The 24,448-nt window shown below is 41.5% G+C and overlaps 1 protein-coding gene across 4 annotated transcripts in view; it reads right to left on the bottom strand.

Moving 5' to 3' along the window:
- Positions 1-5,201: 5,201 nt before the first annotated feature.
- Positions 5,202-24,448, bottom strand: part of MAP7D3 (MAP7 domain containing 3) — a 56,829-nt gene continuing 37,582 nt past the window's right edge. For 3 of the 4 annotated variants that reach the window (XM_066249069.1, XM_066249070.1, XM_066249071.1), the window contains 5 exons: positions 12,776-12,880; positions 9,688-9,748; positions 8,042-8,201; positions 6,562-6,833; positions 5,202-5,387 (listed from right to left, as the gene is read on the bottom strand). In XM_066249069.1, coding sequence (XP_066105166.1) covers positions 5,380-5,387; positions 6,562-6,833; positions 8,042-8,201; positions 9,688-9,748; positions 12,776-12,880 — 606 coding nt within the window. In that variant the 3' untranslated portion in view covers positions 5,202-5,379. The remainder of the gene's footprint in view (positions 5,388-6,561; positions 6,834-8,041; positions 8,202-9,687; positions 9,749-12,775; positions 12,881-24,448) is intronic. The other variant, XM_066249072.1, reaches the window with a different exon arrangement.

Raw genomic sequence — 24,448 nt, 5'->3', positions numbered from 1 at the left:
TGACTGCTCCAACTTCTTCACTCAGCCCCTGCAGACCTTGACATCCCTCCAGATCTGCCCTAGATTCTATCACTTCAACCATTCTTTTCCCCACCCAATCCTATTATCCTTTTGCCTTCCTTTTCTACTTGACCTGCAAAACCCCAGCCCACACCAGGGACAACGGGCTCTGCTGAGAAAAAGCCACCCAAGTACAGACTGAAGCTGCTGATACTCCATGAACTTCTGCCAGGCCCTCAACCCTGTATCACAACTGTACCACTTCCTCCATATTCTTAACAGACTTCTTCCACTATCTTCCTCGCCCAGGAAATGGACCAAAGGAATTAGCATCTGGCTATTGCTTATCACAGGATGCCTGCTCTTAACATTTGAGCATTTTTATTTTTTAAAAACCTTTACTGATTTTACAAAGAGGGAAAGGAAGCAAGATAAACATCTATTTTTGTTGTCCCACTTAGTTATGCAGTCATTGGTTGATTCTTCTATGTGCCCTAATTGCAGATGGAACCCTCAACCTTGGCGTATCGGGACAACACTCTAACCAACTGAGTTACCCAGTCTCTCTCTCTCCTCCCCTCCTGCAGCCTTGGCTTCATTGGAGCTAGTTGGCCCCAGGCACTGAGGATAGCTCCATGGCCTCCACTTCAGGCACTAAAAAAATGGCTTCAGTTGCAAGGGAACAACGCCCCAGATGGGCAGAGCATCACCCCCAGTGGGCATGCTGGGTAGATCCTGGTTGGGGCGCATGTGGGAGTCTGTCTCTGCCTCCTCTCCTCTCACTAAATTAAAAAAAAAAGAAAGAAAAAAGAAATAAGTGCCTTGCCTGGCCAGGCGGTGGTGCAGTGGGTAGAGCATCGGACTAGGATGTGGAGGACCCAGGTTCAAAACCCCGAGGTCGCCAGCTTGAGTGCGGGTTCATCTGGTTTGAGCAAGGTTCACCAGCTTGGACCCAAGGTCGCTGGCTCGAGAAAGGGGTCACTGGCTCAGCTGGAGCCTCCTGGTCAAGGCTCATATGACAAAGCAATCAACGAACAACTAAGGAGCAGCAGCAAAGAACTGATGCTTCTCATCTCTCTCCCTTCCGGTCTCTCTGTCCCTTTCTGTCCCTCTCTCTGACTCTCTCTGTCTGTCACAAAAAAAAGAAGGAAAGAAAGCAGCACCGTATACACATGACATTGTACTAGCACAACCTATACAGCACTCTTGCCCACGTCTTCCAGATGAGAAAACTGAAGTTCAGAAAGGTTATGAGGTTTGCCTAAGGTCACACAGCTAGTAACTCACAAACGGCACCCTGGACACACCTGTAGCCTATCAGTTATGGCACTGCATTGCCATAGAAACCCTTAGGGCAGAAACAGTGTCTGACATATCACAGTGAAGAAACTCATGCTCAGTACTTAATTTTGAGTGACATAACCATAAAACAGGAGAAAGAAGGGAAATCTTTAGTTACCAAATTTTAGCAGAAAATTCCTTTCTCTCTCATAATTAAGGGGAGCAGGATATCAAGAACATACCACCTGACCTGTGGTGGCGCAGTGGATAAAGCGTCAACCTGGAATGCTGAGGTTGCTGGTTCGAAACCCTGGGCTTGCCTGGTCAAGGCACATATGGGAGTTGATGCTTCCTGCCCCCCCTCTCTAAAAATGAATCAGTAAAATCTTTAAAAATGTTTATAAAAAAAGAACATACCTATTTGCGGTTAACAGGGTTCAGGAGCCCAACTGCTGAGGTTTGGGGTCCAAATCCTGGCTGCCCTGCCGTTTGCTAGTTGTGAGCTATTGGGCCATTACTTAAACTCCCAGAGCTTCCTTCCTCGCCTATAAATGAGACTTAGACCTCCCACCATGCAGAATTACATGCAGATTTCATGGTAATAGAAGGCGACTTGATACCCAGTAAGAACACTCAATAAACTTCAGCAATTATTTTATCTTCATCACAAAAGACAGTATATAAACTACCTGAACCCCGTTAACCACAAATAGGTATGTTCTTTTTTTATAAACATTTTTAAAGATTTTATTGATTCATTTTTAGAGAGCGAGAAGGGGGGAGGAGCAGGAAGCATCAACTCCCATATGTGCCTTGACCAGGCAAGCCCGGGGTTTTGAACCAGTGACCTCAGCATTCCAGGTAAGCCACAGATCACTGTTCCCACTCCTCAAGCAGGATGGGGTGTCAGCTTTGGAATCAGACAGACTTGGGTTTGAATCAGTTCTGCCTCCTTCTAGTCGAACTAACTTGAGCATATGCCAATACTCCACAAATCTCAGTGTTCTAGTTAAAAATCAATACCCACCCTCATCGGATTGTTGTGAGAGTTTAAAGCGATGCTTATAAAGTACCTGGCATTTAGTACGTGCCAGCTTACCCACAGTTTTACACACAGTTTGGATTAGACACATTCTTCTGGAAACACTGGAACTGGATTGGTATGGAAACCAATGACAAGGCGGCCTTTCTGGGGCCTGCTTCAACAAACCAGGCCTGGAAGGGCACTAAAAGCAACAGGAAATTGACCTGATAAATGTGAGTTTGTCTCCAGGCTTTTGATTCTTGACACTAGCAACTATTTTTAGTCCCAATCCTCCAGCTCTCACCACAATGAGTTAGTGACTCCTCAGAACCAGAATGAAATCAAGGGTCCTCAGAGATAGCAGTATAGCCTCCTTCAGCTGCCAGGTAAGAGGCTCAGAAGAGCCACAATGTAGTCACACAGATGGCCACCTTGGCTAAAATTCAGGTCTCGGGTCCTTGTCTAGTGTCTTTTACATTATTCCATACTGCACTTTTGTGGTTGCCAGGGATTGGAGCCTTTAAAAAGCTTCATTCCACAGTGTTCATAACATAGGTGGAAGAAATGTCCTTATCCTGAGAACCTACTAGTAAGGACAGGGACCTGTTTCTCAGGGCAGAGGCCACCAAGAGGCTCTCCAGAGAGGAAGGGAAACTGTGGGCAACCAATGTGTCCCCCTAACAGGTTCAAGGGTACTAGCCCAGGTGACAGGGGAAATCTAGATCAGTGCCCATCACTTTACAGTTATAAACAGGCTGCTCTGACCACATTTCAAGTTGTATGCACGTCAGGGGACATCCTGGTTCAACAGTTCCAACAGAAGGACTGACAGAAAAAAATGCTAAGTGAGGAATGCCTGCCACCGTTCTCATCAGCATCAGACCTCAACAACCGAGGATAAACAGGACCTCATTTCATCAAAAACAGTAACTGGTGCAGTAGAACAGCTTTCAAGACTGGAAACGAAACCTCTATAGGCAGGTCAGAACACGGGCTTCACCACGCACAGTAAGCGATGTCATGAAGAGACGGGTGTGTTTGAGTATGATCATTGGCTGAGCACAGACTTTAAGAAGCCACGTCTCCATTCTGCATGCACGGCAAGCAGCACAGCTGGGTTTAGAAGGGCTAGGACAGGGGGAAGGAGGAATGACTGTGTCAAGGGTGCAGGGTTACTTTGCAGGGTGATGAAAATGTTCTGGAACTAGATAGGGCTGATGGTTACACAACACTGGGAATGTGCTAAAGGCCCCTGAATGGTGACTTAAGTGAGTTTCACCACAGTAAAAAGAAATATACTTTAATCACTGGCCTCAAGTAAAAGTCAGAACCATCTTAGGGAAGAGTAACAAGCACTGAAACAAGCACAGGAAGAGCAGAGTTTTAAAATTCACATCTTAGTGTCCTAGCAGTGGAACTCGGCTAAATCACTGAGTAGCTGAAGAGAAGCATTAGAGAATTTAATACTTATTGAGCTCGTCATAGCCTGGTTAACAACTGGTAGCACCTTTCTACTAGCAACAGTACATTTTGTGTTATTATAATGACAAGGACACTTGGCTTTGTCTGAAACTATTTCAAAGAGCACATATTTATATGTGGGTGTAACAGTGTTTCAACATGTGACATTTGTGCTGCAAAATAGCAGAAATATTGTCAGGATGATTTTCTCTGCCCTCTGTAGAAAAAAACTAGTGTATAAAAATAGCTTTTAAATCTAAGGCACCAAGCTCTTGTCTGTAACAAAGGTATAGTACTCTGAAGAACAAACAACTAGGAAATAATCACTTCCTGTTACTAATCTGAGACTGGTGACGAGAAAGGAGTACAGGCCTACTTTGAACTGTTTGTGACTTCCCAGAAAACTCACCAGCTTTAGGACAACTAATTTGCATTCAAATTTTAATCAGGACTCAATACATTTCAGCAAACGTGTCCTGTGCGGGCGCACACGTGTATACACTGTGTGTGGGCCTATCTATCACAGGGACTGGAGACAGCACTGCTCCCATCCTCGCTCGCAGCCAGCAGCTAGAGAGAGGCAAACAAGTTCCAGTTCGCTATTCCACGCCGGAATGGACGCTGAAGGCAGGACTGGAGGGCATGAACAGAACAAAATTATACCCAGTGGGCATTTATAGGCATTCAACATACTCTAGCAGGTAAGAGCCAAATACTGCCTTATGTAGACAGTCAAAGTAATACTTATTCCTGTAGAGAACCCAATATGTGCTCCAGAAGGAAGTACTGACAAGAGCATGAGAGATGCTAACGGTGGCGAGATACACTTCCTAGGACTACCAGCATTGGGGGGGGGGGGGGTCAGTGCTTGTGTACTCAGCTGGCAGTTAAAGTTACACATACATAATGATAAAATATGTTTTACTATACTTGGCAACCTTTGTTATTAATATATTAGAAACAATCCCAACAAAGCTCTTATGAGAAATCCTGAATCCCTTGCATAACCCATTATGTGATATGCTCCACAAGATCAAATGGGGGTTTTAACTGCTAAATTAACATGATGCTGAAATAGAATAAACACTATTTTATGATTTCAAATCTGTACTGGGAGAAAAGTGTTCTCTCCATAGAGATTTTTTTCAGCAGTTCAAGAGTTATCACTTTAGCCCTGGCCAGGCAGCCTAGCTGGGTAGAGCGTCATTCCCAACACACCAAGGTCAGGGCGTGTACAGGAGTCAACCAACAATAACACGAGGAAACGGAAAAACAAGTTGATCTCTCAAAATCAACTTAAGAATAATAAAGTTACTACTGTATAAAGACACCATTGATGCACACTCAAACACGTTGACAGGAAAGGCCAGGAGTAAGAGACAATGGAGATTTTTAAAAGAAAACAACACATTCTTTACTCAGAACGTTTTGGTGGGAAGTATCAAGATGGTATGAGTAAACATCTTCTGAGATCTGCTGAAATAACATTCTGATGTTTTGGGATGGTTATTTTCTTTGTCTCCTTCAAGTCGAAAGCAGAGAAATTTTAGGAGATGGGCCTGGAAGTTAAAACGCAGAGCGGAGGAGAAATTCTCTTCCAGGCTGCACGAGGCTTACACATCTGACCAGAGGGAAAAAGAAAAGAAAGAAGATTCTAGAAAAGATGTCAGTCTCACATCAACTGGGCCCTGGCCTTCCTTCCTTTGGGGCAGCCCTGGGACCCTAAGCCACCCCCAGCTGCTGACACACTGGTGCTCTTACGCATGTTCTCCACACGCCCAACCCCCAGCTGAGTCCATGCTGCCTCAACCTCAAAGAGAGCTTTTCAAGGAAAGAAAAACAAAGGCCTTTTGGTTTTTGGAATATAAATTGAGATACATTCAAGACCTCATAAACCCTCTGCCCTAAATGACAATCTGCATGCTGGAAAGCAGCCAGGGCCCTGGTCGGCAAACCGCGGCTCGGCTCGCGAGCCACATGCAGTTCCTTGGCCCCTTGAGTGTGGTTCTTCCACAAAATACCATGTGCGGGCACTACCTCAATAAGGAATGTCCCTATGTATATAGTTTAAGTTTAAAAAATTTGGCTCTCAAATGAAATCTCAATCGTTGTTCTGTTGATATTTGGCTCTGTTGCCTAATGAGTTTGCTGACCACTGAGCTAGTAGATCAGGAGCCCAGAGGATCTGAGTGTATTATTTGGCAGGAAATGAAGGACATAAAAATTAGAAGCAAGGCCCTGGTCGGTTGGCTCAGTGGTAGAGCGTCGGCCCAGCGTGTGGAAGTCCAGGGTTCAATTGCCAGTCAGGGCACACAGGAGAAGTTACCATCTGCTTCTCCATCCCTCACCCTCCCGCTTCTCTCACTCTCTCATTCTTCTTCTCCCATAGCCATGGCTCAATGGGTTAGAGCACATCAGCCAGGTGCTGAGGATGACTCTGTGGCGCCTCCGCCTCAGGTGCTAAAAATAGCTAGGTTGAGAGCATGGCCCCAGATAGGCAGAGCATTGGCCCCAGATGGGGGCGTTGCTGGCTGCATCCCAGTTGGGATGCATGAAGGAGCCTGTCTATCTTCCCTCCTCTCACTTGGAAAACAAGAAAAAAAATTAGAATCAAGTCATTTACTCTCTAAAAACTAACTTCATGGTTTGACATCAAGCTAGGTTTTAGACCCACCACTGTCTTCTCCCTCACCTCCCAAGTTACATGATGCCAAGATGGCCCTGGGACAGCAAGAACCAGAACTGTTCAAAGTCAACTTCCTTTCCAACAAAGTAAAGGTGGGATAAAGCCTTACCTGAGCAAGCGGAATCAGATTCGTTTCTGTCTTTGTCATCTAAAGGAGTCTGGGGACTTTGGTGGAATGCTGTGAGTCCTTCCGGACTCTGGTTTTGGCCACAAGGAAATATACGAGACACAGCAGTCTCACTGTCAGCATCTTCTAGTATCTGCTCACATATAGATTCTGGTGACAGTGTGTATAAATCTTCGTATGGTACCATGGTGTTGCTAGTTTCAGTTGTCTTTCTGGTTTTTGTTAGTTGGTTGGTTATTATTCTGGTGGATAACCTGGAAAGAAGATTTATATTTTAACTTTTAAGAAATGCCTTGGAAGTAAATGAGCTTTCAGAATCCTAAAATGGGAAGGCTGGAAGGAGCCCTGGAGATCACAGAACAAACTCGTTTTCAAATCGTATCCTACAAAAGATCTAGGAGTAGTTAAGTGTGAAGGCTTTAGAAAAGCTTTCTCGCCCTGGCCGGTGGCTCAGCGGTAGAGCATCGGCCTAGCGTGCAGAGGACCCGGGCTCGATTCCCGGCCAGGGCACACAGGAGAAGCGCCCATTTGCTTCTCCACCCCTCCGCCGCGCTTTCCTCTCTGTCTCTCTCTTCCCCTCCCGCAGCCGAGGCTCCATTGGAGCAAAGATGGCCCGGGCGCTGGGGATGGCTCTGTGGCCTCTGCCTCAGGCGCTAGAGTGGCTCTGGTCGCAACATGGCGACGCCCAGGATGGGCAGAGCATCGCCCCCTGGTGGGCAGAGTGTCGCCCCTGGTGGGCGTGCCGGGTGGATCCCGGTCGGGCGCATGCGGGAGTCTGTCTGACTGTCTCTCCCTGTTTCCAGCTTCAGAAAAATGAAAAAGAAAAAAAGAAAAGCTTTCTCTACTTCAAGCTGACTGTGACATGGTCAGTAAGGTGAAGTGAGGCCTAATGTGGGGTTGTTTTGTTTTTAACTCCAGCACTCTTTACACATCATCACTGTGCCTCTTAGTAGGGTGTGTCCATGGGCCTCTCAGGTAATCACCCCAAAAGCCTTCCTTTCTTATAATCTGTTGCCACTGTTCTGACCTAACCTCTGACCCATATGTAAAATGAGGTCAGTAATATTGACCTCAGAGATGCAATGAATTAAAATAGGTAATGTAAAATAGCCGGTCACTCAAATAATACAGCAGTCACTCAAATCAATGAGACAACATTAATCAGTGTGAACCAAAACACAGTTTTGGGTCAGATATATCTAGGTGTGAATTTGGGTACTGCCCTGGAACAGTGGGATGTTGGGCAAATAAGACCCCTAATCTCTTCATGACTCAGTTTCCTTACCTCTAAAGATGGGGATGTAATCCTTACTTAGCAAGACTGCTGTGGGGATTAGTTTGTTTCTGTAAGACAAGTCAAGTGCTTGACACAGTGTTTGGCTCAGTAACTAACCTTGTGTATCATTCTATGAATGTCAATCAAAATGCCAAGTTTATCTGATAAGCTCGCTGAGTGACTCACCTGATAAACTTTCGTGCTTTCACCTTACGTTTTAAAGATGATCTTGGCTTTGTAAGGATTTTATCAGAATTGACGTCTAAAAACAGCAGCCTGGGGGTTTTTTTCATACTTCTAAAACCTGTCCTGAGTTTTGCAGATGAAGTCATGCTCTTTACAAAAGCTAGAAAAAGAGAAAAGTTCAAACCTGGAGTGTCAACCACAAACACAAGAAGAGCAAAGGCTGTTAAGCCAATGGGCTGGGGGCATGTCTGTCTGACGGCAGGAAGTCACAGGTGGGACTCTAGAGACAGAGGCCCAGCAGCCCCTGCCACTGCGGTCCAGGCTGCTGGCCAGCACACCTGCCTGCCGTGCCCTCATATCACAAAGGGGCACTTTAAGGAATTTGCACTCTCTGCTTTGGCAGGAAAGAATGCTAGGCCAGAGGGCAGAACCGCACCAGGCTCCTGCCTTTTTTTTTTTTTGATGAGAGAGACAGAGAAGAGGGACAGATAGGGACAGACAAACCAGAGGAGATAAAGATGAGAAGCATCAATCCTTCATTGCAGCGCTTTAGTTGTTCATTGATTGCTTTCTCATATGTGCCTTGACCGGGGAGCTACAACAGAGCCAGTGTGACCCCTTGCTCAAGCCAGTAACCTTGGGCTCAAGCCAGAGACCATGAGGTCATGTCTATGATCTCATGCTCAAGCCAGTGACCCTGCGCTCAAGCCGGAAAACTCAGGGTTTCAAACCTGGCTCCTCTGCCTCCTGGTCCAACATTCTATCCACTGCCACTTGGTCAAGCCACACCATGCTTCTTACTCCTCCTGATTACCCACCCAGCCAGTTCTGTCTCTTATTTCAGTCTCACCTGCACTGTTACCTCTTCTACTTTCCAGTGCCCTATGGCATACCCCTACACCTGCCTGCCCGTACTGCTATGCTCTCACTGCATTTTGGCCAAATTTCTTTCAACGCAACCAGCTTGGGGCAGTATCACTGTTTGCTCATATATCTGCTCCCCACAGCCTGTATGGCTGCTCAAAGCTGAGGGCCGTCTCTTCATTTCTGTATCTCTGCCTAGTGGAAGACCTAACTTGTGGGAGGAAGAGTGGACAAACGTGTTTTTTCAGATGCCATAAAGCAGTTCCTACTCATAATGGAATCAATAATGCATTTTAGAGGGCAGGCATAATAATCACGACATGATTTTAACTTTTTTTAATAAAGTAGGAAGTAGCACTCCACCCATGGTCAAGCATGGATGCATTAGGAAGCCCCAAGCTATGAAATGCTAGTGAGCCTCACATTCAGCTGAGAAGGAGCTGCCATCTACAGTGTTTCAGCACAACCTGTAAAATAGTGACAGGTGCAACAGCAGCAAAGAGTTACTGAGAGTCCTACTGTCAGGCACTATTCTCTCAGCACTACACAGATGGTCTCACTGAACTTCCGTCCCCACCCTAGGAAAACAGCTTCCCCTTTTTCAGACAGGAACCCTGAGCACACACAGACACGAACTGCCTTGCCCACAGTCCCACAGCTCGGATGCAGAGGAGTCCCTGGATGAACCTAGGCACAGTCCAGCTCTTAAACAGTGACTAGCAAAACTCAAAAGGCAAGCAAACCTGGCGGATGGAAGCCATGAAGAGAATCTGTATCATCACCTTCTGACTTATCCTCAGCCTCCTGTTCTCTGCAGAGATCACGGATGGATGTTCGTGCGACCTATGGTGAAAAAGAAAATCAAGGTTACATCTAAATATGCAATCATTCTGACACAGTTCTTTCAAAGAAAATCAAGGTTACATCTAAATATGCAATCATTCTGACACAGTTCTTTCAAAGAAGACAAATTTCAAGGCTGGATTGATGACTAGCTTTCATCATTTCAATTAAAAGGTAAAACATCTCAACTCTTTGGCCCCAAGAATCTGCAGGAAACAGGACAGATGGCCCTAAGTGTGTCTTCCAGCTAGGAAAGACACACGATAATGAAGACTTCCCTGAGAGGGAGCCCAGGCACAAACACTTCAGGATGGCATCTGGTCTTTTCCTGTTCCGAGTCCAAACAATGCCAAGGTGGGGCCCACGGCTGAATGACCAAGGAAGTTCCTGGCTGCTGCTTGAGATAAATGTCTCAGGTCAACGGTTAAATGATCTTTGAGATGGTGACACACAGGACTTTTCAGAAATTATATTTCTGTTCTAAATCTCAATAAAGATATGAATGGCCATAACTGGAAAACTATAAACTGGCAAAACATGTCTTATAGCACAGAGAAAATACCTTGAATGCATGAGATCCATCAAAAGAAAGGACATTAATTAAGGCAGGCAAAGATTCATGAGAAAGACCCAAAAGCTGTAACCGTACAGGTAGAAAATGTCAAATTTGAGTTCATTCAAAAGAACTTGTGTTCATCACAAGATATTATGAGAGTGTGACGCAAACTGCAGCATGGGGGCTGATACCTACAATACATATATCCGAAGAACTCACAAAGCAGGTAGAAACTCCTATAGATCAATCAAAAAGAAAGACAACCCAACTGACACATGGGCAAAGGACATGGAAAGGCACACTACAAAACAAAATATCCAAATGACCAGCAAGCACTTGAAAAGGCACCCAAATCCATTAGTAATAAAAAAGTTATTAAAAAATTTAGTAATGTAAAGAAAAGACTTCAGGTGATGGGCACACAACCCAATCAACAAATCAAAAAGAAAAAAAAAAGACAAAAAAACATAAAAGTGGGAGAAGCTATCTGTAATACATATGATCAAGAAATAAATAGAATCTAGGACATTTACAGAACAACAGATTAGTACGAAAAAGACCATGTCAGCCCAAATATTCTGGGGGAAAAGATTTAAATAAACATTTGACACAAGATAAAAACCTGAAAGATAACTAAAGATCTGGTAAACATCCTCTATCTTTTAAATAATCAGGGAAATGCAATGTGATATTTTATTTCATTACCAACAGATTAGCAAAACTTAAAAAGAATGTGAAGCAACAGGAATTTTTATACACTGCTGGTAGAGCACGAAGACTACCTTTGAGGCATTCAAATCTGTCTTTCTTGTCTGCTTCGTAATTTCCTCAATTCTCTATTTAAAGAAACATAAAATTTCAAACATGAAAACAGATGAAATACGAGACAGTGGTCATGAAGAAGTTGATTATTTCCATTTCCCTGATGTAGAGAATATCAGCAACTACTCCAAAGCTTCATTGGCACAAGAACTTGAGGTAGCAGTTGAGTCTGACCAAATGGTGGGGCAGTTGAAAGTGTTGGCCTAGGATGCTGAGTACCAGGTTTGATACCCTGAGGTCGCCCTGGCGTGGGATCACAGACATGATCCCATGTTCGCTGGCTTGAGCAAGGGGTCACTGGCTCTGCTGGAGCCCCCTGGTCAAGGCACATATGAGAAGCAATCAAGGAACAACTAAAGTGCCACAACAAAGAGTTGATGCTTCTCATCTCTCTCCCTTCCTGTCTGTCTGTCTCTCTTAAAAAAAAAGTTTTTGGCCTGACCTGTGGTGGCGCAGTGGATAAAGCGTCGACCTGGAAATGCTGAGGTTGCCAGTTCGAAACCCTGGGCTTGCCTGGTCAAGGCACATATGGGAGTTGATGCTTCCTGCTCCTCCCCCTCCTCTTTGTGTCTCTCTCTCTCCCTCTCTCTCTCTCTCTCTCCCTCCCTCTCTCTCTCCTTTCTAAAATGAATTAAAAAAAAAGTTCTTGAGGTAGCAGTTGAACTACTTTAGGCCTGGTCTCATTCATGCAGGAAATGCTTTGAGTGGTCATAACTATACATTATTTTCCGACTTTATTTATTCATTTGAGAGAGAGAGAGAAGGGGGGAGGAGCAGGAAGCATCAATTCCCATATGTGCCTCGACCAGGCAAGCCCAGGGTTTTGAACTGGTGTCCTCAGCATTCCAGGTCGACGCTTTATCTACTGCACCACTGAAGTGAAAACTGTACTTATGGAAACACAGTAATCCAAATGATTACTCCTAATTTTGCAGACTTCAAAATTCATTAGATTAAGCAAATATTATTGCAAACCAATCAGAACTTTTAAAATATAATTTTAGTCTGAAGATACCATGACTGAAGCAGATCTTAGTAAAAAGAATATACCCCAGTAATGTGACACTGTCAGAACTTTTGTTATTAGAAAAAATATACACATAGGAAAGATAAGAATTATTTTTCCCGTGTATATTTCTCTCCCTGTAAGTGAGGAGAGCTGCAGCTCTCTGGCCTCCTCAGGGTGCCCTAAAAGGCCCCGTCTTACTCCCAGGTGAGGCATATGAGTGACACAAAGTGAGGTTCTTCCATACAAAAAGCCTGCACTCTGGCCTCTCAGAGAGACCTGCTTCTTCCCACACAATTCCTGCAATTTCTAGCCCAGGTGAGAAGAAAACCTAATTCCACCAACCCCTACCATGACCTCAGTAACTTTCTTCAAAGGAGCTTTGCTCTGAGACATTTTCTACATTGAGGCATCACTGTAATGCCCACCAGCAGTCCATGAGGGAGAAGTGTGATCAATGAAAGGAGACTGTTCTAGGTAGGAGGTCAGATCTTTCAATAAGGAAGAACAGAGTAGAGTAGAAAAACAACTATGGCTGGCGTATCACTTAACTATGATTTTCAAAAACATGATATTATGTGCCCAACATTGTTTTAAACAAAGAATCAAACCCCTAGAACAAGGAGAGAAAAAGAAAGATTACCTTTATTCTTTCTAATCTTTCTTGTAAGTCCTTTAACATAATTATTTCCTGCTCCTTCTTGTGTGTGCAGTCCTCCTCCTGAGTTTTTGTTTTGGTGTCCTCTTCCTAGGAAATTTGTATAAAAATGTTTCATTTCAATACACCTGAATAACATCAGATTACACTAGTTTAAAAAGTTAAACAGGAAGATTCAGAAAATAGCGATGGAGTAGGAGGACATTGCAACTGCCACCTCCCAGGACCAAATTGGATTACAACTTAATTTAACAGCAGTCATCTTGAAAAATCAACTATGAACTAAAGGAAGAGTAGTCCATAATCAATGATCACCAAAGCCAAACTGAGACTGGTAGGAAGGGCAGAGATGCAGAAAGGGCTGCCCTGCTCCAAGGAGTGAGTGGTGGACTGGAGGGACTCTCACAGCAGGGTGGGTTGCCCTGAGAGGTGTGGACACTCAGCCCCAGGCAGAGCCTCAGCCTAGAGCCCCAGAGCCTAGAAGAGGCGCCAGACAGCATTTAGCTGAGAAAAGAGCCGGGTTACTATTTGCGAGAAACAGAACTCTCAGACCCAGGTTCTCTCTTAAAGGGTCCATGCAGAAAACCTCCTTCACAGCCACTTACCCAGGGCTCTGGTGGCAGAAAGAGCTAAGAGGACTAGAGGTGCAGGGGGAGAGTATAAACTCGGACACCTAGGGAGAGACACTGTGGGGGAAGGCCATCCTGTGCTGAGTTATTTGCCAATACTAAAGTGGCCATTTTTCCTTCGAGAAGCAACACCTTTCAGCAGCACAAGCAAAGGGAAGCAATCACCCTGCCCACCAGTGTTTCCTGCTCAAGTCAGGGCAGAGTCGCTCAGAAGGGGGCACGTCAGGGGCACAGGTTTTGTGTGCTGAGGCATGAGCTACACCGCCCCCCTTCACACTGTTGAGTACTCGCCAGAGAGTGGGAGGGCAGAGAGTGGCGGCCAGTGGGCAGACAATACCTCTGGATCTCAGAAGCCACACCCACTGGACTAATGTGGCCACACTCAACTGAGGGCTGAAAAAAAAAGAAAAAGAAAAAACAGTCTGGATACAATGACAACTGAAGCCAAGGGGCAACCCAAACTCACTACACTTCCTAATCTCTGAATTACCATGCTGAGCCCAACAAGCAGCCAGTAATAAGAGGTAGCAGAAATCAGGACTTAGGGGAACTTGGAATTTTTAAGCAGACTTTCCCCAGACCAAGAGTAGATAAAAGCCAGCCTATTAGTGAAGTTGATATTTACAATGGCACCTGGGTCTCCAGCAAAGGCAACCACAAACCCTGGACTGCTTGTGGCTCCAAGAAGGTTGCTAAGAGCCATTCATAGGCAGTGACCCCCAATGGTCTGCACCAAGTTCCTGCCAGGGAGGTCCAGGGCTGGTAAATCCAGCAGCCAGATGCAAAGAGCATCAGTTCAGGACCTAACATCCCTTGATAGAGTGGTATCTTAAGGAAAGGCTCATCACACCTGACACATCTAAGGCACAGAAAATGCCGACACAAACAGCAAAAAGAACAGTAGCTGCAGAAAAGTAGACAACAGTGGAATACAAACAACAGATGATGCCAACCCAAGAATATCTAGAAACAATACAACTGGAAGCTGGAGGCAGAAAACAAAAACCCCAGACTCAGCTAGCTACACAATCAACACACCCAAAGGAGCAATCTATTCATGGAAAAAATGGGAAAACAGAAAAATGCAATCCAAATGAATCAACAAGAGAAATTCCCAGAAAAAGAAATGAATGAGATGGAAGTAACCAAACTACCAGATACAGAGTTTAAAACAGTGATTTTCAGGATGTTCAAGGATCTTAGAGCAACAATGGATGGACATAATGAGGAACTAAATAGATAGCAAGCATCAGAAAGGACATTGAGATCATAAAAAAAAAAATCACTCAAAAATGACAAATAAAATATCAGAAATGAAGACGGCACTACAAGGAAAAAAAAAGCAGGCTGGATGAAGCAGAGGACCAAATCAGTAGAAGACAAGATAAACAAAAGCACAGAAGCAGAGCAGCAAAAATAAAAGAGCCTAAAAATGTCAGACGAAACTCTAAGAGAGCTCTGTGACATGAAGACAAACAACATCCTCATCATAGGCGTTCCTGAAGGAGAAGAAAAAGAACAACAGATAGAGAACCTGTTTGAAGAAATCATAGCTGAAAACAACCCTAAATTGATGGAGGAAAAACTCACATAAGTTCAAGAAGCACAGAGTCCCATTAAAGAGGAACCCAAAGAGACCTACACTAAGACACATCATAATTAAAATACCAAAGATAAGAAACAAAGAAATACTAAAAGCTGTAAGAAAAGCAGTTAATTATCTACAGAGAAGCCCCCCATAAGAATGATATCCGACTTCTCAACAGAAACACTTGAGGCCAGACGAGACTGGCAAGACATATTCAGAGAGATGCAAAACAAGAACCTACAACCAAGACTTCTTTATACAGCAAGGCTATCATTTAAAATCAAAGGAGAAATAAAAAGCTTCCCAGATTAAAAAAAAAAAAACTCAATGAATTCATTACAACCAAACAAATACTGCAAGAAATGTTAAGAAGCCTGTTGTAAACAGAACAAAGAAAAAAAATCTAGAAAAAGAATGTAGATTGAAAGAATAAAATGGCAATTAACAACTAAATATCAATAAAAACTTTAAATGTAAATGGATTAAATGCTCCAATCAAAAGACAGAGTAGCTGCGTGGATAAGAAAACAGGATCCGTACATATGCTGTCTACAAGAAAGCCACCTCCAAACAAAAGATACACAGACTGAAAGTGAAAGAATGGAAAAAAATATTTCATGCAAATGGAAATGAAAAAAAAGCTGGGGTAACAATACTTGTATCAGACAAAATAAACTTAAAAGTGGGCTATATTAAGGGATAAAGAAGGTCACTACATAATGATAAAGGGAGCAATCCAACATGGGAATATAACCATTGCAATATCTATGCACCTAATATAGGAGCACCTAAATACATAAAGCTAATTATTTGTGTGTGTGTGTGTGTGTGTGTGTGTGTGTGTATTTTTCTGAAGCTGGAAACAGGGAGGCAGTCAGACAGACTCCCGCATGCGCCCGACCAGGATCCACCCAGCACACCCATCAGGGGGTGATGCTCTGCCCATCTGGGGCAACGCTCTGTTGTGACCAGAGCCACTCGAGCGCCTGAGGCAGAGACCATGGAGCCATCCCCAGCACCCGGGCCATCTTTGCTCCAATGGAGCCTCAGCTGCGGAAGGGGAAGAGAGAGACACAGAGGAAGGAGAGGGGGAGGGGTGGAGAAGCAGATGGGTACTTCTCCTGTGTGCCCTGGCTGGGAATCAAACCTGGGATTTCCGCACGCCAGGCCAATGCTCTACCACTGAGCCAACCGGCCAGGGCCTCATAAAGCAAATTTTAATTAACATAAAGGGCGAGATCAATAGCAATACTGTAATAGTAGGGGACTTTAATATCCTACTAACATCAAGTGATAGATCCTCCAGACAAAATTAACAAAGAAACAGCAGCCTTAAATGACACACTAGACCAACTGGATTTAATAGATATGTTAAGAACCTTTCATCCCAAAGCAGCAGAATACACATTCTCTTCAAATGCTCATGGTACATTCTCTAGGATAGACCACATGTTAGGACATAAAACGAGTCTCAATAAATTTAAGAAGACTGAAATCATATCAAGCATTTTCTTGGATCACAATAGCATGAAACTAGAAATCAACTACAATAAAAAAACTGAAAAACATTCAAACACTTTGAGTCTAAATAGCATGTTATTAAATAACAAATGGGTTAACAATGAGATCAAAGAAAAAATAAAAAATTTCCTTGAAACAAATAAAAAATGAATGTAAAACAACTCACAATCTATGGGACACAGCAAAAGCAGTCCTGAGAGGGAAGTTCATAGCATTACACGCATACATTAAGAAGCAAAAAAAGCTCAAATAAACAACTTAATCCTCCATTTAAAAGCAATACAGAAGAACAAGGAAACCAAGAGCTGGTTCTTTGAGAAGGTAAATAAGATTGATGAACCTTTAACCAGACTCACCAAGAAAAAAAGAGAGAGGACTCAAATAAATTTAAAAATGAAAGTGCAGAAGTAACAACTGACATCGCAGAAATACAAAGGATTCTAGGAAAATACTATGAAGATCTGTAAGCGAAAAAATTGGTCAACCTACACGAAAGAGATAAATTCCTAGAAACACATAATCTTTCAAAACTCAATTTGGACAGAAATGGTGCCGTAAGAATCGATAATGATAAATCTCCCCAAAAATTCAAGATCTTCAACCAGACACAGAAAAATCTATCCTTGAAGCATTCAGCAGTTCCACACTAAATACAAAGTACTATCAACAAAACCACCCTCAGATGCCATTAAGAAAAAGGAAATCGAATATCATGGATACAAAAGACAGAGAGGTAGCACAGATAGATGAGGAAAAATCTATGGAGAAAAAATTTAATATATTGGAAACCTTGGAGCTAAATGACAGAGAATTTAAAATAGAAATCCTAAAAATACTCAGAGATATACAAGAAAACACAGAAAGGCAATTTAGGGAGCTCAGAAAACAACTCAACAAACACAAAAAATATATTACCAAGGAAGATGAAACTATAAAAACAAATCAAACAGAGATGAAAAACTCAATTCACTAGCTGAAAAACGAGGTAACAAACTTACCTAATAGAACAGGCCAGATAGAAAGAAGGTAGGATTAGTGAAATAGAAGATAAGCAACTTGAGTCACAACAGAGAGAAGAGATTCAAAAATTAACAAAAATGAGAAAGCCCTACAGAAATTGTCTGATTCCATCAAAAAGAATAACATAAGAATAGTAGGTATATCAGAGGGAGAAGAGAGAGAAAATGGAATGCAGAATATATTCAAACAAATAATAGATGAGAACTTCCCAAGCCTGTGGAAAGAACTAAAGCCTCAAATTCAAGAAGCAAATAGAAATCCGAGTTTTCTTAACCCCAAAAAACCTACTCTAAGGCACATCATAATGAAATTGGAACAATCCAATGACAACAAAAAAATTCTCAAGGCAGCTAGGGAAAAGAAGAATACAACATATAAAGGAAGGCCCATTAGACAATCATCGGATTTCTCAACAGAAACTCTACAAGCTAAAAGAGAGTGGACCACAATATTTAAAGTCCTGAAAGAGAGGAACTTTCAGCCACAAATACAATACCCATCAAAGCTATACTTAAAATATGAAGGAGAAATAAAAACATTCACAGATACAGAAAAGATGAGGGAATTTATCATCAGAAAACCCTCACTCCAGGAATTACTAAAGGGGGGGGGTCTTCCAAACAGATACAAAGAACAAAACAAAACTAAACCACAAGTAAAAGCTCCACCAAGAAAACAATAAAACCAAATTTAAACTGTGACAACAAAAACAAACAAAAAAAGGGGGAGAAGACGGAAATTAACAGTAGTAAAGGAAAATGGAGTACAAAAGTACTCACAAGATAGTACATTATGGCCTGACCTGTGGTGGCACAGTGGATATAGTGTCGACCTGGAAATGCTGAGGTCGCCGGTTCGAAACCCTGGACTTGCCTGGTCAAGGCACACATGGGAGTTGATGCTTCCAGCTCCTCCCCCTTCTCTCTCTCTGTTTCTCTCTCTCCCTCTCTCTCTCTCCTCTCTAAAAATGAATAAATAAAATTAAGAAAAAAAAAAAAAAAAAAAAAATAGATAGTACATTACAATGAACAGGGTAGGAACCCTTTTCATTACTTAATGGTAACCACCCTTGAAAAAACCACCACAGAAGCACATGATTTTAAAAAAATAGCAACAGAGGAAAGAAGTATGGAATACAACCAAACAAAAACAAAGGATAGAAAAACAAAAGAGAAAAATCAAACAAGACACAAAACTGACAGCAATGTATAAAATGGCAATAGGGAACCAACAAGTATCAATCATTACACTAAATGTAAATGGATTAAATTCACCAATAAAAAGGCACAGAGTAGCAGAATGGATGAAAAAAGAAAATCCAACTGTATGCTGTCTATAAGAAACTCCTCTAAGCAATAAGGATAAAAACAAATTCAAAGTGAAAGGCTGAAAAACAATATTCCAAGCAAATAACATCCAAAAAATAGCAGGCGTAGCAACACTCATATCTAATAATGCTGACTACAAGACAGTAAAAGTACTCAGAGACAAAAATGGTCATTTCATAATGATTAAGGGGACACTGAATCAAGAAGACATAACAATTCTTAATATATATACACCAATCCAAGGAGCACCAAAATATATAAGACAGCTACATATTGACCTTAAAACAAAAATTGATAAAAATACAATCATACTTGGAGACCTCAATACACCGCTGACGGCTCTAGATCGGTCATCCAAACAGAAAATCAATAAAGATATATTGGCCTTAAACAAAACACTAGAGCACCTGGATATGATAGACATCTACAGGACATTTCATCCCAAAGTGACAGAGTATACATTTTTCTCCAGTGTACATGGATCATTCTCAATAACTGACTGTATGTTGGGCCACAAATTCAGAAAAATCGAAGTTGTACCAAGCATATTTTCTTATTATAAAACCTTTGAAACTAGAATTCAACTGCAAAAAAAAGAGGAAAAAATATTCACAAAAATGTGGAAACTAAACAACATACTTTTAAAAAATGAATGGGTCAAAGAAGAAATAAGTGCAGAGATCAAAAGATATGTACAGACAAATGAAAATGACAATACAACATATCAGAATCTATGAGATGCAACAAAAGCAGTGATAAGAGGGAAGTTCATATCACTTCAGGTCTTTATGAACAAACAAGAGAGAGCCCAAGTGAACCACTTAACTTCACACCTTAAAGAACTGGAAAAAGAAGAACAAAGACAACCCAAAACCAGCCAAAGAAAGGAGATAATAAAAATCAGAGCAGAAATTAATGAAATAAAGAACAGAAAAACTATAAAAAAATTAACAGAACAAGGAGCTGGTTCTTTGAAAAGATCAACAAAATTGACAAACCCTTGGCAAGACTCATCAAGAAAAAAAGAGAAAGTACTCATATAAACAAAATCTAAAATGAAAGAGGAAAAATCTCCACGGATATCATAGATATACAAAGAATTATTGTAGAATACTATGAAAAACTTTATGCCACTAAATTCCACAATCTAGAAGAAATGGATAAATTCCTAGAACAATACAACCTTCCTAGACTGAGTCAAGAAGAAGCAGAAAGCCTAATCAGACCAATTAGTAGGAAAGAAATAGAAAAAAACTATTAAAAACCTTCCCAAAAATAAAAGTCCAGACCCAGACGGTTATACTAGCGAATTCTATCAAACATTCAAAGAAGACTTGGTTCCTATTCTACTCAAAGTCTTCTAAAAAATTGAAGAAGAAGCAATACTTCCAAACACATTTTACAAGGCCAACATAACCCACATACCGAAACCAGGCAAGGACGGCACAAAAAAAAGAAAACTACAGACCAATATCTCTAATGAATACAGATGCTAAAATACTAAACAAAATACTGGCAAATCAAATACAACAACATATTAAAAAAATAATAGATCATGATCAAGTGGGATTCATCCCAGAATCTCAAGGATGGTTCAACATACGTAAAACGCGTAATGTAATACACCATATCAACAAAACAAAGAACAAAAACCACATGATCGTAGAAAAGGCTTTCGATAAAAGACAACACAATTTTATGTTTAAGACTCTCAACAAAATGGGTATAGAAGGAAAATATCTCAACATGATAAAGGCCATATATGATAAACCATCAACTAACATCATATTAAATGGCACAAAAACTGAAGGCTTTCCCCCTTAAAACAGGAACAAGACAGGGTTGTACACTCTCTCCACTCTTATTTAACATGGTGCTAGAGGTTCTAGCCAGAGCAATCAGACAAGACAAGGAAATAAAAGGTATCCATATCGGAAAAGAAGAAGTAAAGGTAACACTTTTTGCAGATGACATGATCCTATACATCGAAAACCCCAAAGAATCTACAAAAAGACTACTAGAAACAATATGCCAATACAGTAAGGTCGCAAGATACAAAATTAACATACAAAAGTCCATAGCCTTTCTATATGCCAACAATGAAATATTAGAAAACGAACTAAAAAAAAATAATCCCCTTCACGATTGCAACAAAAAAAATAAAATACCTAAGAATAAACATAACAAAGAATGTAAAGGACCTATATAATGAAAATTACAAAGCATTGTTAAGGGAAATTGAAAAAGATCCAATGAGATGGAAGAATATTCCTTGTTCTTAGTTAGGAAGAATAAATATAATCAAGATGGCCATATTACCCAAAGCAATATACAAATTTAATGCAATTCCCATCAAAATTCCAATGACATTTTTTAAAGAAATGGAACAAAAAACCATCAGATTTATATGGAACTATAAAAAACCCTAAATAGCCAAAGCAATCTTTAAGAAAAAGAATGAAGCTGGTGGCATTACAATACCTGACTTCAAACTATATTATAGAGCCACAACAATCAAAACAGCATGGTACCCCTTTTGCCAACTTCTATTATGAATCTACCTTTGCCACCCAGGTTAGTGTATCCCATGGTTCTCTTTACCATGCCACAGTCGCAGAGCTCCAGGGAAAAGCAACCTGGTCTCATCTCTCCAGGCAGAGGAGAACAGAAGCTCCATCTCCACACATGCTGCAGATGGCTTTTCCAGTCTACCTGAATCATTACCAGCTAGAAGCAGCAGTCATTGTGACTTGGTCATGAGCTGCAAAGTATAGAATGGTGACAATTCCAGTGCCATGCGGACTTTTCCTGGATGTGGACTTTTCCTGGACTACTGCTCCTTGTGACAGCTCCTAGCACACTGAACTGGGGTTGGGTTGCATTTTTCAGGGATTTGGCATGGTGATGGTGCCAACTTGGACTTGGTGAACATGTTAAGGACACTACTCTTTTATGGATTCTTGCTGTATTGGGCAAGAGTTTGTTTAAAGGCTTTAATCACTGTAAAAAAAATAGAAGACTGGATAAAGAAGATGTGGCACATATACACCATGGTATATAAGATGTGGCACATATACACCATTCAGCCATAAGAAATGATGACATCGAATCATTTACAACAAAATGGTGGGATCTTGATAACATTATACAGAGTGAAATAAGTAAATCAGAAAAAAACAAGAACTGCAGGATTCCATACATTGGTGGGACATAAAAACGAGACTAAGAGACATGGACAAGAGTGTGGTAGTTACGGGGGGGGGGGGTGAAAGGAGGGAAGGAGGAGAGAGGGAGGGGGAGGGGCACAAATAAAACTAGATAGAAGGTGACGGAGGACAATCTGACTTTGGGTGATGTGTATGCAACATAACTGAATGACAAGATAACCTGGACATGTTTTCTTTGAACATATGTACCCTGATTTATTGATGTCACCCTAGTAAAACTAATAATAATAATAAATAATAATTCCAAAATAAAAAAATAAATGCGTAAATAAAAAAACTCAATCTGGAAGAATCAGAAAACCTAAACAGACCAATTACAACAAATGAAATTGAAATAGTTATCAAAAATCTCCCAGCAAACAAAAGTCCTGAGCCAGATGGCTGCACATGCAAATTTTACCAAATATTCAAAGAACTAACACCTATCCTTCTCAAGCTATTTCAAAAAATTCAAGAGGAGAGAAGGCTTCCAAACTCTTTTTATGAGGCAAGCATAATCCTCATTCCAAAACCAGGTAAAGACACTACAAAGAAAGAAAACTGTAGGCCAATATCCCTGATGAACCTAAAATCTAGGTCCTAGATCAGGGGTTGGGAACCTTTTTTGCTGAAAGAGCCATAAACACCACTTTTTTTTTTTTCTGAAGCTGGAAACGGGGAGAGACAGACAGACTCCCGCATGCACCCGTCTGGGATCCACCCGGCACGCCCACCAGGGGGCGATGCTCTGCCCCTCCGGGGCAATGCTCTGTTGTGACCAGAGCAATTCCAGTGCCTGGGGCAGAGGCCAAGGAGCCATCCCCAGCGCCCGGGCCATCTTTGCTCCAATGGAGCCTCGCTGCAGGAGGGGAAGAGAGAGACAGAGAGGAAGGAGAGGGGGAGGGGTGGAGAAGCAGATGGGTGCTTCTCCTGTGTGCCCTGGCCGGGAATCGAACCTGGGACTTCTGCACGCCAGGCCGACGCTCTACCACTGAGCCATCCGGCCAGGGCCAACACCACATATTTTAAAATGTAATTTCGTGAGAGCCATACAATGACCTGTGCACATTATGCATTATCCAATAAAAATTTGATGTCCCAGAGGACAGCTGTGATTGGCTCCAGCCACCCACAACCATGAACATGAGCAGTGGGTAATGAATGGATTGTAATACATGAGAATGTTTTATATTTTTAACATTATTTTTTTATTGAAGATTTGTCTACGAGCCAGATGCAGCCATCAAAAGAGCCACATCTGGCTCGTGAGACATAGGTTCCCGACCTGTCCTAGATGCTAAAATTGTTAACAAAATATTAGCAAACCAAATCCAGCAATACATGAATTAAATCATACATCATGATCAAGTGGGATTTATTCTTGGGAGTCAAGGCTGCTACAATATTTACAAATCAATCAATGTGATTTGTCACATAAACAAAAGTAAGGATAAAAATCACATGATAATATCAATAGATGCAGAAAGAGCATTTGATAAAATCCAGCACCCATTTATAATCAAAACTCTCAGCAAGTGGGAATACATGGAACATACTTCAACATGATATAGGCCATCTATGACAAACCCACAGCCAACACCATAATTAATCGGCAAAAATGAAAAGCAATCCCCTTAAGATCAGGAACAAGTCAAGGGTGCCCCCTTTCACCACTCTTATTCAGCATAGTTCGAGAAGTCCTAGCCAAGAAATCAGACAAGAAGAAGAAATAAAAGACATCCAAATTGGAGAAGAAGAAGCAAAACCATCATTATTTGTTGATGACATGATACTGTATATAGAAAACCCTAAAGGCTCGGTCAAAAAACTACTAGACCTTATAAACGAATTTGGCAAGGTGGCAGAATATAAAGTTAATATTCAAAAATCAGTTGCGTTTTTATACACCGACAATAAACTGTCTGAAAAAGAAATTAAAGAAACAATCCCCTTCCCTATTGCAACAACTAAAAAATAAAGTACATAAGAGTAAATTTAACCAAGGAGGTAAAAGACTTGTACTCGGAGAATTATAAAACATTGATAAAAGAAATCAAAGAGGATACAAACAAGTGGAAGCATATACCGTGTTCATAAATAGGAAGAATAAACATCATTAAAATCTCTATATTTCCCAAAGCAACCTATAAATTCAATGCAATTCCTATTAAAATATCAATGGCATACTTCAAAGATATAAAATAAATATTTTAAAAATTTATATGGAAACAAAAAAGAAAATGAATAGCCTCAGCAATCTTGAAAATGAAGAATAAAGTGGGAGGTAACACACTTCCTGATATCAAATTATACTACAATGACACTGTACTCAAAACAGCTTGGTACTGGCATAAGAACAGGCATAT

This window comes from Saccopteryx bilineata, chromosome X (genome assembly GCF_036850765.1).
Source record: "Saccopteryx bilineata isolate mSacBil1 chromosome X, mSacBil1_pri_phased_curated, whole genome shotgun sequence".
In the NCBI taxonomy this organism is placed as follows: Eukaryota; Metazoa; Chordata; class Mammalia; order Chiroptera; family Emballonuridae; genus Saccopteryx; species Saccopteryx bilineata.
Note: the sequence above shows the minus strand (reverse complement) of the source record. Positions and strands in the feature narration are given on the sequence as shown.